General features: G+C 46.7%; 5 protein-coding genes across 5 annotated transcripts; 2 read left to right on the top strand and 3 right to left on the bottom strand.

Annotated features, from left to right (window-relative positions):
• Nucleotides 1–229: 229 nt before the first annotated feature.
• EYB26_004231 (uncharacterized protein) lies at nucleotides 230–1,642 on the top strand (the record flags this gene model as incomplete). Its single annotated transcript, XM_054263525.1, has 3 exons — nucleotides 230–256; nucleotides 312–840; nucleotides 915–1,642. 3 exons carry the CDS (start codon nucleotides 230–232, stop codon nucleotides 1,640–1,642), a joined length of 1,284 nt encoding a protein of 427 aa, XP_054119500.1.
• Nucleotides 1,643–2,152: 510 nt separating this feature from the next.
• On the bottom strand, nucleotides 2,153–3,769 carry EYB26_004230 (uncharacterized protein; the record flags this gene model as incomplete). The annotated part of the gene is made up of 3 exons (XM_054263524.1): nucleotides 2,153–3,221; nucleotides 3,271–3,674; nucleotides 3,725–3,769. The coding sequence occupies 3 exons, from the start codon at nucleotides 3,767–3,769 to the stop codon at nucleotides 2,153–2,155; spliced, it is 1,518 nt and encodes a 505-aa protein (XP_054119499.1).
• Nucleotides 3,770–8,491: 4,722 nt separating this feature from the next.
• On the bottom strand, nucleotides 8,492–10,375 carry EYB26_004229 (uncharacterized protein; the record flags this gene model as incomplete). Its single annotated transcript, XM_054263523.1, has 3 exons — nucleotides 8,492–8,677; nucleotides 8,730–10,166; nucleotides 10,229–10,375. The coding sequence occupies 3 exons, from the start codon at nucleotides 10,373–10,375 to the stop codon at nucleotides 8,492–8,494; spliced, it is 1,770 nt and encodes a 589-aa protein (XP_054119498.1).
• Nucleotides 10,376–10,855: 480 nt separating this feature from the next.
• EYB26_004228 (uncharacterized protein) lies at nucleotides 10,856–12,430 on the top strand (the record flags this gene model as incomplete). Its single annotated transcript, XM_054263522.1, has 1 exon — nucleotides 10,856–12,430. One exon carries the CDS (start codon nucleotides 10,856–10,858, stop codon nucleotides 12,428–12,430), a length of 1,575 nt encoding a protein of 524 aa, XP_054119497.1.
• A 419-nt stretch (nucleotides 12,431–12,849) lies between these two features.
• Nucleotides 12,850–13,671, bottom strand: EYB26_004227 (uncharacterized protein; the record flags this gene model as incomplete). Its single annotated transcript, XM_054263521.1, has 1 exon — nucleotides 12,850–13,671. The coding sequence occupies one exon, from the start codon at nucleotides 13,669–13,671 to the stop codon at nucleotides 12,850–12,852; it is 822 nt and encodes a 273-aa protein (XP_054119496.1).
• Nucleotides 13,672–13,720: the final 49 nt, after the last annotated feature.

Below are 13,720 nucleotides of genomic sequence, written 5' to 3'. Positions count from 1 at the left end.
AATGAAGTCTTTGTCAAAGGAGGATAATTTTTGGCTCCTAATTTTGCAGGCAATCACAAAGCGGTCTGAGCTTTCTCCACTGTATTGTCGGAAAGTCACCCATGACGTCGCCGGCCAATCGCATGGATGCGGAGGTTAATCTCCTCATATCTGCCTGGCTATGTAACCATCCCGGTTCTATATGGCCAATGATGTGATAAGCCGGAGAGTTTGGACTATATAGCGCAAGATGTGTGGGCGATATTCCCTTGGAGTGGTAAGTACATCCCAGATCTCCGGTCTGGAGACGCATGCTTACCCTGATATGACAGCGAATGGCCTTTGTCCGACAGCGCATGCAAGAACAAGGAATGCAAATCGACGAAGCGCCTGAGGACGACGAAATCCGCCAAACATACAACTTTGCTCCTGGCTACTATGGCGCAGTATATCGCGCCGATACTCCTGACCATGGCCACGACGAGCCATCTCAGTCATCACAGAATGACGATGAAGGAGAAAACACATCATCTACTGCAAAGAACGCCCACCAAGCCACTACTAAGACGAAATATAAGCTTCAAAAAATGCGCTGGGGTTTAATACCCTTTTGGACAAAACGCCAACCCGACTACGGCTCCATGATGCGCACAATCAACTGTCGCGACGACTCTCTGGCCGAAAATAAGGGGATGTGGACATCCATGAAGCGCAAGAAACGCTGCATTATAGTCTGTCAGGGATTCTATGAATGGCTCAAAAAGGGGCCCGGCGGCAAAGAGAGAGTGCCGCATTACACCAGACGCAAAGATGGGGATTTGATGTATTTTGCTGGATTGTGGGATTGTGTTCAATATGAAGGTTGTCCCCCTACTCTCCTATGGTTTTTTTCCTTATTCTTGTTCTTTAATCGCTTTGTGACTTATGCGTTACAGGCTCCGACGAAAAGCTATATACATATACAATCATCACAACCGATTCAAATCCTTACCTCAAATTCCTCCATGACCGTATGCCCATCATTCTCGATCCGGGCAGCGAGCAGATGTGGAAATGGCTTGATCCACATCAAACAACATGGACAAGAGAGCTCCAATCAATTCTCAAACCATACGAGGGTGAATTGGAATGTTATCCTGTATCGAAGGAAGTGGGCAAAGTTGGGAATGATTCGCCAGATTTTTTGGTGCCGGTTAATAGTAAAGAGAATAAGAATAATATTGCCAACTTTTTTGCTAATGCGAGCGCCAAAAAGGTGGCAGCGACGACGACGAAGATAGAAGAGGAATCAGAATCAGGCAGTGGCGACAGCAGAGAGACGATAGATGCTGAATGGATAGAGGACATGGCGCCCAAGCCCGTTCCTTCTCAGACCGAGGCTGATAATGATGAATCTTCAATGAAGGATCTCAAGAGAAAATTACCTACAGACGACTCGAAACATGAAACGAGCCCGCCCCCTACAAAAGTACAAAAGTTGCTATCACCCGTCAAGGACAAAGAGCAAGAGCCAACCTTGCCCGGGAATCGGAAGATGAGAAGCGCAACCAGGAATAAGATTATTGGCACATCTTCGACGAAGTCCAAGGGTAGAGGCAAACATGCTGCTAGTACCGCTGCCAATAAGGGCTCGCAAAGGATTACAGATTTCTTCAAAAATTGATCTATCAAATTTGTCTCCACACTTTCGGGCTTCGATCAAATATGAGGTGATCAATGATGTGATTCATCTTTTGCGAACGTCATCTCATTCAGTAATGGCGAGTATCCAAATATACCCTATATATATGTACATTATCATAGAAAACCAAAAATCATCATCAATGCTATCAGAAGCGCCTTCACATGACCAGTACCATACCATACGTGAATAAAAAGCCAATGCAAGTAATTCTCATAATCCTCATAGGTATACATATGATGCAACGTAGATCGGGGGGCAAGGATGAACAAATGAAATCAGAGTATAAAAAGACAGGAGAGATTTTTAGCACCTTATTATGAACAAGAATGATTTTGTAATCCGCTTGGTATCTTATTTCGTGACGCATCACAATGAACAGATATTAAATAGAGTCGAGAGAAGGAGAAAATTCAATAACTTTTTGGTGCGGTCCTGTTATACCCGCGATCTAATTTCGTGATCATAAGAATATTTTTTGTGTGATCCAGATTACTCCGCATCTACGGGTGCGGGCTGGGTCTTTTCGGCATCAAGTGCTTGGACAGCGAGGTTGATTTCGCGCTCCCAGACGAGGACGGTTCCGGCACGAGCGGTGCTCAGGAAACTAATCTCGACGGCATCGCCGTATTGCTCCGGTTCTATGTGATGGTGTGGGATGGGCGTGGATTTTGTGGAGTTGACGGCGTCATGAGAGGGTCTCCGGTCATATGCCGGGTTGTACGTATCAAAACCTGGTGGGGGAATGTCGGAGATGAAATCCGGGGCTTTTAGGCCGATAGCAGAAGAGGTACTTGGAGCCAAACTGCTGACGCTGTCGGATAGTTGTAAGTCGTCGATGTTGGCAGATCCAAAGGAGAATCGTTTGGATTCGTTGGCTGGAGAACTGACGACGGACATGGCTGCGCCTGAGTAGGGATCGCGATTGCGGCCAGTAGCATCAGCAAGGCGACCCGCAACACCACAGACGATACCAGTCGCGTCAATAGGGACATCACGTAGGTCGAGAGTGATAGGAATCAAGATATCTTCCTTCGAGCCAAGAAGGATACTGCTTTCCTCGTCGTCTGAATGCATGCTAGGATCCAACGTGAAGCGTGGCAGTAAGCGCTTCTCCAGTAATAACGATGCAGCTGGGTCGGCGGGTGTCAATGTTAATGACAAAAACCGGGGGTGATCGACCAGGAGGGCAGTCGTGAGTGCATTTCGGAGAATGGCCGCAGATGACTCAGTGTCACCATCACGATGGTGGGCGGAGCATTGCACTAGCTGAACGGTTTGGTCCACACGAGGGATAATACGGTTCTTTCGCAAAAACTCAAAGGTCCGCGTTTGGAGCTCGTTTACAGTGGATGGCGGGGGTGTAGAGGGTGGTGAAATATTCACTGATGACTGTAGGCCGGGAGTTGGGGGAGATTGAATGTTGAAGTTGTTGACGAATTGGTCCGAGTCGGTCTCGAATGTGAATCCTTGACTAGACAAGGTGTGGATGACCTGGTCTTTTGACTTAGTCGGAACCAGAATGTAGTCGGAGAAGTAGGTAGAAATGAAAAAAATAGATCTGTAATTATTAGCGCTGCTCCATTCTTCTTTGAGAGTTTCGAACATACATTCCCGCAAGAGCAAGAGGGCCGGTCAACTCGAGGACTCGTCGACCAGCGTCCAATCCCTGGCCTTCAACTTGCATAGCAATAAAGTCATCATCACTAATCCAAACTTTTTGACTTGAAGAAGCAAGTTTATTGAATTTGTTTGCAAGCGGTATGAAAAACCGCTCTGCCAGTTGACGAGAGCATACCACAGAACACTCGACAGGGGTCAGGGAGAAGTTGATAAACCCAAGGTTGAACGGCGTGAGACTGGCACGCTCTACATCTTCTTCTTCTTCTTCTTCTTCTTCCTCCTCTGCGAGCTTATTGATCGCAGGTATATCGCAATAAAGAAGACGGAGGAGTGGTTGAACAAAGAAGGGATACAGTTCCAGCGGAATATGTACTAGGGCTAAACCCGAATCCTAAGTAATGTCAGCACCGACAACCCTAAGCGATAATGACCGAAACGTACTGTGATTTGTACAGTTGCTGATATAAGAGACAGTGACTGATCCATATTGAAGTTGGTGTGCTTATTGAAATCAGGTAGAGACTGGAGTCACCAGCGGTCGTTTATGTATATTGGAAAGAACGAATTTGCAATGCATGAATTCGAATACCAACATACACATAACAAGATATAATTTCGTAAGTATAGATTGCTAGATTGCACCAGTCAAAGTGTTGCTAGTAATTATGCAATCGCAGACAATATAACGTGAGCAAAAGTAGGTAATTTTAGTGTAGAATGAGCTGGATGAATGCACGATGTCGTGGCTGCCTGCCTGCCTGCCGAGAGAGAACGCAGTAACTCGAGCCGGTGCGACGATTCGCAATGTATGTAATAATGTTGTTTTCTTTCTTTTTTTGGTCTGCCGCTATTTCTGACTCTCGAACCTTTTTTTTTTTTTTTTTTTTTTTTCTGTTTTCGTCCGATGGTGTTTTGTGGTGGCAATAATGGTCTTAGCGCATTATATCAATAATTTGATAATGGCTCATGTAACTATAATCAGTGTTACAGTAGTGACCGTCAGGATGTATGTATGTATCGAGTACTCCGTAATGTACCACTGAAAGGTCAAGTCGGAATGCCCTAAAGCCAGGGCTTCTAACTAAGCAGCGAAGAACCCTAGACTAGCGCTGGCATGCCGGTTAGGGCTTGTCGGTGGGTAAGGTTTTGTACTGTGCCAAGGAAAGGTATTTGACTTGCGACAGAGGAGAATGGATGATGGTTGAGTATATAAGGATGGGTGAGAGGGATGGCGTGAATTGTGAACAGAAGAACAGAGAGGAGGGAGAGAGAGGAGAATACGATGGACGACGAGAAAGAATGAGGGGAATCAATTGGAGGAAGGTGCGATAAAGGATAACGGACGACGATGACTCTTTCCTTATCCGTGCTGCCTGTCCGGAGTGGGTCGCTCCTTCTGTTGCAGCACTGCAGCGCTTTCCCTGTCTTTTCCGTCGCTCGAGGGTCTAAGACTGATGGTGTCTTAGATAGTTCTTCTCACTGTAGTATACCGACTACGTATAGCTTTCATTTTCTATTCTCTATTCCCCTCCTGAAACCTCGCCTCTTATCTTGTCTCGCTTAGTTTGGTGTGCTCTGTTTCCGGCCATTTGGTCCGTATCTTCTACCCTAGGGTGTGCTATCTCTGGTATTTTCCCCACGTGGGTCAAAGTGCAAGCTTGACTCACAAAGGGTTTTCGGTTTATCTTTAGGCGAGCACGACACACCCCTCCTCTATTTTCGTACACTCTGGAATGGGTCAGCCAAGTCATCCATCAGCCACCGGACGATCAGTGCATCAATTGAATCTTTTTTCGCTCAAACAATCACGACTATCGCATCACCGCGTGAGAAGCAGCGCTGCAACTGATTTGACGATTGGCGATTCATAATTTTCCATATGCGGTAATCTCACTGCTCAGCCCTTCCAGAGCCGGGCCAATCAAACACACAGCGTTGAACAACCGTACTGAGTCTCCAGACTACAGGGTTCACCAGAACCGCCACGATGACGCATGATACGTAGTAAGGCACTGCTAGTCTGCTCGCAATCCGATGCCGAGTCAAACCGAGAAGCTATATCCTTTACGAGTGGATGGTGCGGAGTTACTGGATTTGGCTTTCCGGCGCTATTTGGCAGTTGAAGAGGGGTAGGGGTACATACGTACTATTAAACGGCGGCCAGGGCGCTTGTAAACAAGCTACGCAGATGCGTGTCTAGTGTTACATGTTTAGTATTTGGTGAGTTGTCAGGCACGATTGTTGTGTACCAGGTCCTTGGACACCTCCGATACAATAAACTCAAACACAATAAACTCATCCAGGGATCTATGCAACTATCCGTGCGCTAAGTGCAGTACGTGCAGATGTTAAACAGCCATTAACCAAGAGTCCAAGACACTAGGAGAAGAAGATCGGAGAATCGTGTAGGGCGGTTCGTCTGACTGATTGTTGAATGGCTTCCTATTCGATGCCTCCCGAGGCTAGCCAATCAAACAACCATATCAGAATGAGAGCACATTTTCGATCAAACATCTCGGCATTCATATTGCCGTGGTTTCCTGGTATCTGGGAATCACGATGCATGTTCGCACGGTCCGTGCCATACAGATCTGACTTGCGCATATCGCGCTTTCACGCCGGTTAATAGTAACCGAGTGCTATTGTGCCTTGACACCCTGCTATCTGTCTAACTAGGTACACACTAAGTAAGTTAACTATGTGCTAATATCTGACTTGCATAACAAGTGCAAAGAGACGAAAATCGGGTTAATCATGGAGTGTATCTCCTACGAGAGATAGGGTACAATCGGCCGAATGATTGGATCGAATGACACTGTGAGTACCGCGGCCGATTCTACCCTATCTCTACGCGGACCTCTATCTAGTATTGACATTCTTTCCTAAATATTTTCTACGATTTTGAGTCTTTGTCTTCACTGGAACGATTTTCCGAGATAAGGTATGAGATAGACTACCAAGGTACAACGCAGGTACCGTTCCAACTCTGTTGCGATACGCTCAACAATCTGAACAATGTCCTTATCACAAAACGAAGAAAATTTTTCTACTAAAAAAAAAACAAACGAAAAGAAAAGAAAAGAAGATGATATATGATGCCCATCTTATAGGCTCACTGCGCGTGCTAATCCTAACCAACAAACTCAAAATCCACCGCTCCCCCACGGGGTAACGAGTAACTCCAAGAAAAACAAATAATACGGAGTACATCTTCCTGTTACACCTGTAAGAGTTGGGAGTGTATGGGGAAGCCCCTGACGTGATCGTCTCATGGCTGAGGATGGGTTTGGATCCGCCGATTAGTGCGCAGTACGTACTACATGCCACGGCCTTGGGTATGATATGATATTTCGGCGTACATAGATACGTACATACGTATTTGACAAGGCAGAGACTGGATTACGTGCTGCCTCGGTTTCTGTCCCCCACATTCTGTCAATTTATTGGGATTTCAGAAAGGCATTTATTTGGGGTGGGGGGATGGACTGAATATTGTCCGACGAAAGGCGAGATGAATTGGAATACTATCCGTTGTTCGACTACTATAGAAGGATAATCGATGTTAGGTCATTTCACCCCCAATCTCAGCGCCCTTTTCATACGCCTTAAGCATCAGGAAGTGTCTTCGTGACCTTGACAGGCTCAAGAAAATCTCATCAATCTCCTCCCAAGACCTCCCCGTAGTCTCCGGATAAAACAAATAGATGACCGCACAACCCGCAGCGCTAGTCGCGGCAAACACGATATTATATCACCAAGAGATATTCGTGAACAGGACAGGCGTGACTTCGGCAATCATGAAATTGAAAACCCAGCTTGTGGCGGCGCTGCGCGCGGTAATTCTTCTGTCTAATGCCCCGCGGAGCGAATTTCAGCGCTTTACTGTACATGAATGGGATCGTGAACGTGCCCGATTGGCAATGTGTACATGGCCAGGAAATAGAAGATGGCTGCTCGACCAGCGGCGATGTTTGTCAGATCAGACGATAAACCTTTACCGGCGGCTTGTGCTAAAACAATGCATGCAGTCGAAAAGAAAACATTAGGTGACGGCAGCCGGATTTGTCGACCACGAAGATGGTTGTTATATCGTCTAGGGCGAGACACATCTGCAGGCATGCGGAGAAGATTCAGGCGCAGCTACTGGAGTATCCGAGTGTTCCTGCAAGGATGGACGTGGAGTAGAAGGGCAGTCACATTTATGCCTGTTAACTGCGTGATCATTGTGCTAGAGATGGCAAGTAAGAATCGAGGTAAGTGCTTCTTCTATTCTCTCCTTCTTGACTAGCTATCCAGGCGATTTAGGGATACTGGGCGTGATTGAGAGAAGAATGAACATGAAGACGAGCTGCAAGGGAAAACCGATGCCAACAGCTTTCCACTCAGGCAGCTCAAATTCGACCAAAGATGCGAAACTGTGATTGTTGACTTACCAGCGACAATTCCACACAGTTCTACTGACCAAGGTTTATGCCTAGGGAATACGTCGACGCCTGGATGATTACATCAGCCATAAAAATCACTCCAGCCAACAACATGGTCTTAAGACGACAGAGTCTATCACCCCCCACAGCTATACAAGAAAGTTCGAAAACGGCCACCACAAGACCTGACATTTGCCGGTCTCCATGTTTATCAGAAAGTAGCGGTGGTTCCTACCTATAATCTTGGTATTATAGGTAAGCTGGCTTTCTGCGACCTCGTGGTGGTCGTATCAATCCCTGCTGGAATGGCAGAAAGGGAAACCCAGCAATGCCGTGAAGCCATTTTAGACAACGTCACAGTATCAAGAATGAAGATATACGCAGAACAAATTCCCACACATCACAACCATCCATTCTGCAACAAAAAAAGAATTGTGGGCGAACAGCTGAATCAAAAATCAGGCATGTTGACCGAACATGATTCATGAATGGTCCACTCTCCCCGCAATTTCTCCGCTTTTTTTCCGATTCCTTCGTCTCCCTTTTTCTCGCTGGATTTGGGGGAGGGCTGGCTGGGGGGAGCTTAGGGCCAATTCCCGGGTTTTCAGCCTTGGGTTTGGGTTCTAGTTGTCTACAGCTATGTGCAGAAGAGGGTCGTAAGTCGTGACCAAACCGCCTGTTCTACAAAGCTTAGATCAATTGGAAATGTGCTACTCAAATGACCATATAAATGATTCACTGTAATTTACAAGGTTCTGCTCAATCACAGACAATAAAATGCTAATTAGTCCTCCTCGTCTACTCGCGCCCGCTTCGAGCCGCGACCCCCATCTTCATCTCTATCCGCCTGCTGAATTCCATATCGCTTTTGACCGGCGCTTGAACCGCCGCCAGTAACATCAGCAATCATACTATCAATTCCGAACGGGTCTGCAGTGTCCTTTTCAAACTCAACGGGGCCGTCGCGAGCCTAAAATCAACCCAATTAGCACAAGTGTACGCAACAGCGAGGGTAAGCTTACCTCAGCTTCCGCTGCACCACGGAATCCCTCCTTTGCCCGTCCAAGAACCTCAAACCGACCACTCTTTTGGATTTTGCTCATTTCACCAGAGGCAGCATCCTCATCGTACTCGTCATCTGCCTGTGCACGGGGACGATAGATACTGCTAATGGCATCCTGTGCTGCAAACAGGGGCTTGTCGTAAGGGTTGTCCTCGTTGAATCCCGAGCTCATTCCACTAGTCTGATTGAACAAGCGCGAGTCGTACATCGACTCGGTATTCTGCGTAGGCTTCGCCAGTCCAAGAGCAACTTTCTCGGAGATGTCACGATTCTGCTCTCGAGCCATCATCTGGATACGACGTTCTGTTCCCATGCGCGATTGCCGCAGTTGACGCTCCGCCTCCTGTCGACGCTCACGACGAGCCTGCTCTCGCTCTCGCGCCGCCGACTCATCATCACTGGGCGAAGCCGATCGCGACGAATATGCAGGGGAAGGGCTTCGACTACCACTAAAAGACCTGGCACGAGACTCCCGACGACTGGAAGCCGCAGTAGACCGCTGCTCGCGAGCCTTTTGTGCAAGTTGTCGCAAATGCTCTTCCTTTTGTGCTTTTTCCTTTTCAGCCAACTTTTGCTGCATTTGTGCTCGTTGTCTGACTTCTTCTCTGGCATGTCGATCGGCTGTAAATAGTGCTTCGGCAAATTGTGCGAATTTATCATTGATTGTAACGTCCTGTAAACCTCGGCCGTCTGCTGCGAGACGCTTATCGAGAGGAACGGTGTAACCCTTGGGATTCTTCCAGTTCGACACTGGTGGTGGGATTTTCCAAGCCTCTTGATCCTCCGCAGTCAGTTTTCGTGGAGGAGAATGCATCACTGGCGGAGGTGGTGACGGTGGGCCACGAGGAATTTTCTTATGTTTAAATTTCGGAGGCTCCATGGGATCTTGCTGTCGCTCCATAATCTTCATAATGCGATCATTTTTCCTGCTTGTATCGCCCATTTGGTTTGCCGGTGTATATCGCACAAACGTAGGATCAGCTCTCTGTCCACCGCGGACGTTTTTCGGTTTCTGAGCTGCGACAGCCCCAGTAACAAGCTTGGCCAGTGCATCTTTTGTCTTTTCCATCTGTTCAGCTACTTCTTCCTGCGACGGCCGATCGAGAGATATTTCGCCCATATCTACCCGTTGTCGGAGCGGAATGAGGTCTTTGAATGAGGCATGGACGATTCGATTATCGCTGTGACCGCGTCGTGCAATAGCATCATATTTAACTTTTCCTTCTCCATCAACCTGGACTGCGAGAGCGTTAGATGTTGTTTGACCGCCTTTACGACCCATATCGAGTGGATATTGTGCAACGAGAATTTCTGGAAAGGCGCCGCCATCGCCAAAATCTTCAGGCGCTCTCGGTCGCCATCCCGTTCTGTTACCATACGGCGGAGGTCCGGTTCTCTATAAACATATTATTAGTATGTACGCAGTAAATAAAATGCCCTTTGGATAGGCGGCCATACCCTTAACACAATCTGGCTCTCATCTAGGGCGCCTGCGCCGAGCACTCGGGGCCCACGCTGCTGCGCGTGAGACGGAATTTCTTCATCCTCGCCTGTATATTTGGGTTTTGGTAGAGACTTAAATAGACCCGACGCGACGGAAGCCATGGTCAATATATGTGTGTGGTGGCGGTGTTGATAGAGTCCGTGAAGTGAGTTTTGTAGCGAAAAGAAGTTAACTGGATGTTGAAGTTTTGATGATGGCAACAGTTGCGTTTGTGGTTTGTCTCGGTTACCGTAACTTTTGCCCAGCGTAAGAAAGAGCTCAACATCGGGCTTCGTCTGCTTCATCTGAAGTGAGTGGAAATGGAAAGAAATAACAAGAAAAATAATTGATATGTATATGTAACTAAGACTGTTCAACTGTTTGAAATCTACTACGTTATGCTTGATCACGTGTCAGCACCAGCCACCGAGAGCTACATAACTTTAGTGAAAAACATACTGTGCTAATCAGCCCCAAATTGAGCGTTATTTGCAGTTATTTGGAGATATTATTTGAAGGATTTAGATGCACAGTGTAATAAATTATCGGTTCCTTTCTCCTAGGAATTTTATTCCTTTCCACAACACAAGGCTTAGCCCAACATGACAGATCTTGAACAATATGAGCAGCTTTTTGATGAGAACCCAATAGAGGGTTCTTCACCCTTACGCCTAATTATTGAAAGCAATGATGTGGCAGCTCTACACTCCTACATAAAGAAATATCCAGACCGAGTCTTTATTCCGACAGAGATGATTGTCGATAGCCCTTTTTGCAATGCTACAGCAGATGAGACATTAGATGTTCTTCGTGTGCTTCTCGATCTAGTTGATACCAATGGGGAGCAAATTCGGCCTGTCAGGCCCGATGATTATTCATTGCTGGACATTGCCTGTGGAGCCGCCCAACTTAATACAGTGAAGTTTTTGTTAGACAGAAGCCCCCCCTTAGGCGCAAGATATGTCTCTGATTCTCACGGTGGCCATGCACTCCTATCTGCGGCGTCCTCTTTACGATGCGATCTTTCCTATAAAGCAGACCTAGGCCCTGATGGTCAAAAGATCTGGCTCCGAGACGAAACTGCACGGAGCGAGGAAATAATATACATGCTCCTTGACAGGGGTGCCAGTATACTAGACGCTGTTCGTCCATACAGGTTTCCTCATGTTGAGCAAGATGAGAAACCTACGGATTATATAGAAACCGCCCTCGGACAAGCCGTTTCACGCGCCAGTTATCAGTTGGTATCACGTCTGATTACTGAAGGGGCAGATGTTCACGCCCGACAGTACAGTTGGAGTAGTGATCCTATAAGCGATGTCGGAGAAGTGACTGCATTGCATATTGCCTGCGGTTATTGGAATGTACAGGGAATCAAGGCACTACTGGACAATTGCGGCGAGGTAAGTCCTACAGATATGGTATCTATGCGTGATGCTGGTGGACGTATTCCGTTGCACTGGGCAGCCCAGAACATCTGCTTTGACGATTATTATCTCCCTGATGATGAGATTGGCTCTCAGATATGTGATACTCTTGAGTTGCTTATACAAACTAATCCGAAAACAATCAACGCCCAAGGTAAAGATGGTGCAACTCCTCTGTTCTCTGCGATAGAAGGTCATGCGGATTGTGGCGGAACTAAACATTTCGAGAGAATGGTCCAACTTTTATGCGAAAAAGGAGCGGATGCAAGTATACGAGATATCACTGGACAAAATGTCCTACATATCTTAGCTGTTAGGACTATAGGGTGCCAACCTGTCAATCCATCTATACTGGACCTATTAGTGGCACATGGAGCCAAGGTGAATGACGCTGATTTGGAAGGTAATACTCCTCTACACCATATGGCTAGGAGTTTGCGACAAATGAATTTAATGAGGCGTTTGATTCATCACGGTGCGAATGTTAATGTTACCAATAATAAGGGAGAAACACCACTCCACAGAGCAATGGCAGCCCTTCCTCTAGCTCGGCAGAACAGGGACGGAACACCAGATGCATTTACACCTGAGAGGAGAACGAAAGCGCATGATGAGGTACTCGAAATCTTGCAAGGAGCAGGATGTAGAATGGATGAGCCAAATATAGAGGGCAAGACACCATATCAGCTTCTTGAAGAGACCAGGGCATCATGGCGCAAGAGAGATGACATGGAGGAACGAAGAAAATAAAATATTCTTGCCGCCTTCTAGTCCCGTGTGTATATAGGTATACATGGATATATATATATATATATATATATAGCTTCCCATTCTTTCAAGATTCTTTTGCTTTCAAGGTTCAATGTTACCTAGGTACATACTGACATGGACCTTTCAACGAAACAAAGTGATCATTAACTAGTTTCACTCTGCTATTTCAAGATGCACTACCACTTATAGCTTCTAAAGTATCCATGGCCACCTTCGTCCTGCTCCACTGTCCTGATTGATATTGCTCATCGATTTCTGCCCTTGACTTCAACGAGAAATAACCATTGCTATCGCACGCCCAATGCTTAAAGTATCCGTCTATACCTAGTATTGGCTCGCATGAAAAGGCCTAGTATTCAAATGTTGTGTTCAATCTTCCTGTATGAGCGGCTCCGTGCTCAGCTGTCAACCTGTGTCCTACCCTGTCTGGTGTTAAGATTGCCATTCTTGGTATTGAGTTGGGAGTTCTTACAGATGATTCCATTATCAGTATTATTCGCATCCCCAGAATCCCAATCTGAAGTCCCTTCGTTGACCGCTGTATCTTGGACTTCGGAATTGTTTCCAGCAGTGTCCCCCCATCCACTGGAAGGTGCAGTATTAAACCATTCTCTCAGGTCAACGGTATTCACAGGCTCTGTATCATCGTTTTTGTTGTCTTCTTTGTTCTCATTCTCGGAAAACTGGACATTTTTCTTCTTCTTCTTGTTGTTGTTGTTGTTGGTACCTGAATCTTTGGCTTTGTCCTTGCCCTTATCCTTAGCTTTGGCCTTGGTCTCATCGGTCTTGTCGTTGGCTTTTGAGCTTTCCTCTTGTGGGCTTGAGTCCTGTGTCTTCGACGGCGTCTTATTGTCGGTTTTATTCTTCTTCCCACCCTTGTTGTTCTCCTTATCGTTGCATTTGTCCTTGCCCGTGTTCTTGTCCTGGCTGTTGTTCTGATTGTTATCCTTATTGTCCTTCTGATTTCCAGAGCCTGATGCTGAAGGCCCAGCAGCAATGTTCAAAAGACTATCGGCGGTCTGGACTTCAGCATCCTTCCTCTGATTACCACCTCTAGTAGGTCGATCATTGTTCCTCCCAGACCTCTCATTCTGGGTCGAATTCGCCCTCTCTTGCCGCCCACCTCGTCCTCCTCTGTCGTCACGATTTGAATTTCCGGCGTTGGCTGGATTCGTATTATCGGATGTACGCGTAACTTCATACGGTAGTGGTGAAATCATGGCATCTCCTAGGTTGGTCGCCTGTATGATATGATGTGTTGGAGTTAGA

This window comes from Talaromyces marneffei, chromosome 3 (genome assembly GCF_009556855.1).
Source record: "Talaromyces marneffei chromosome 3, complete sequence".
Classification (NCBI taxonomy): Eukaryota; Fungi; Ascomycota; class Eurotiomycetes; order Eurotiales; family Trichocomaceae; genus Talaromyces; species Talaromyces marneffei.
The sequence above is the reverse complement of the archived record's forward strand: the minus strand, read 5'-3'. Positions and strand labels throughout refer to the sequence as shown.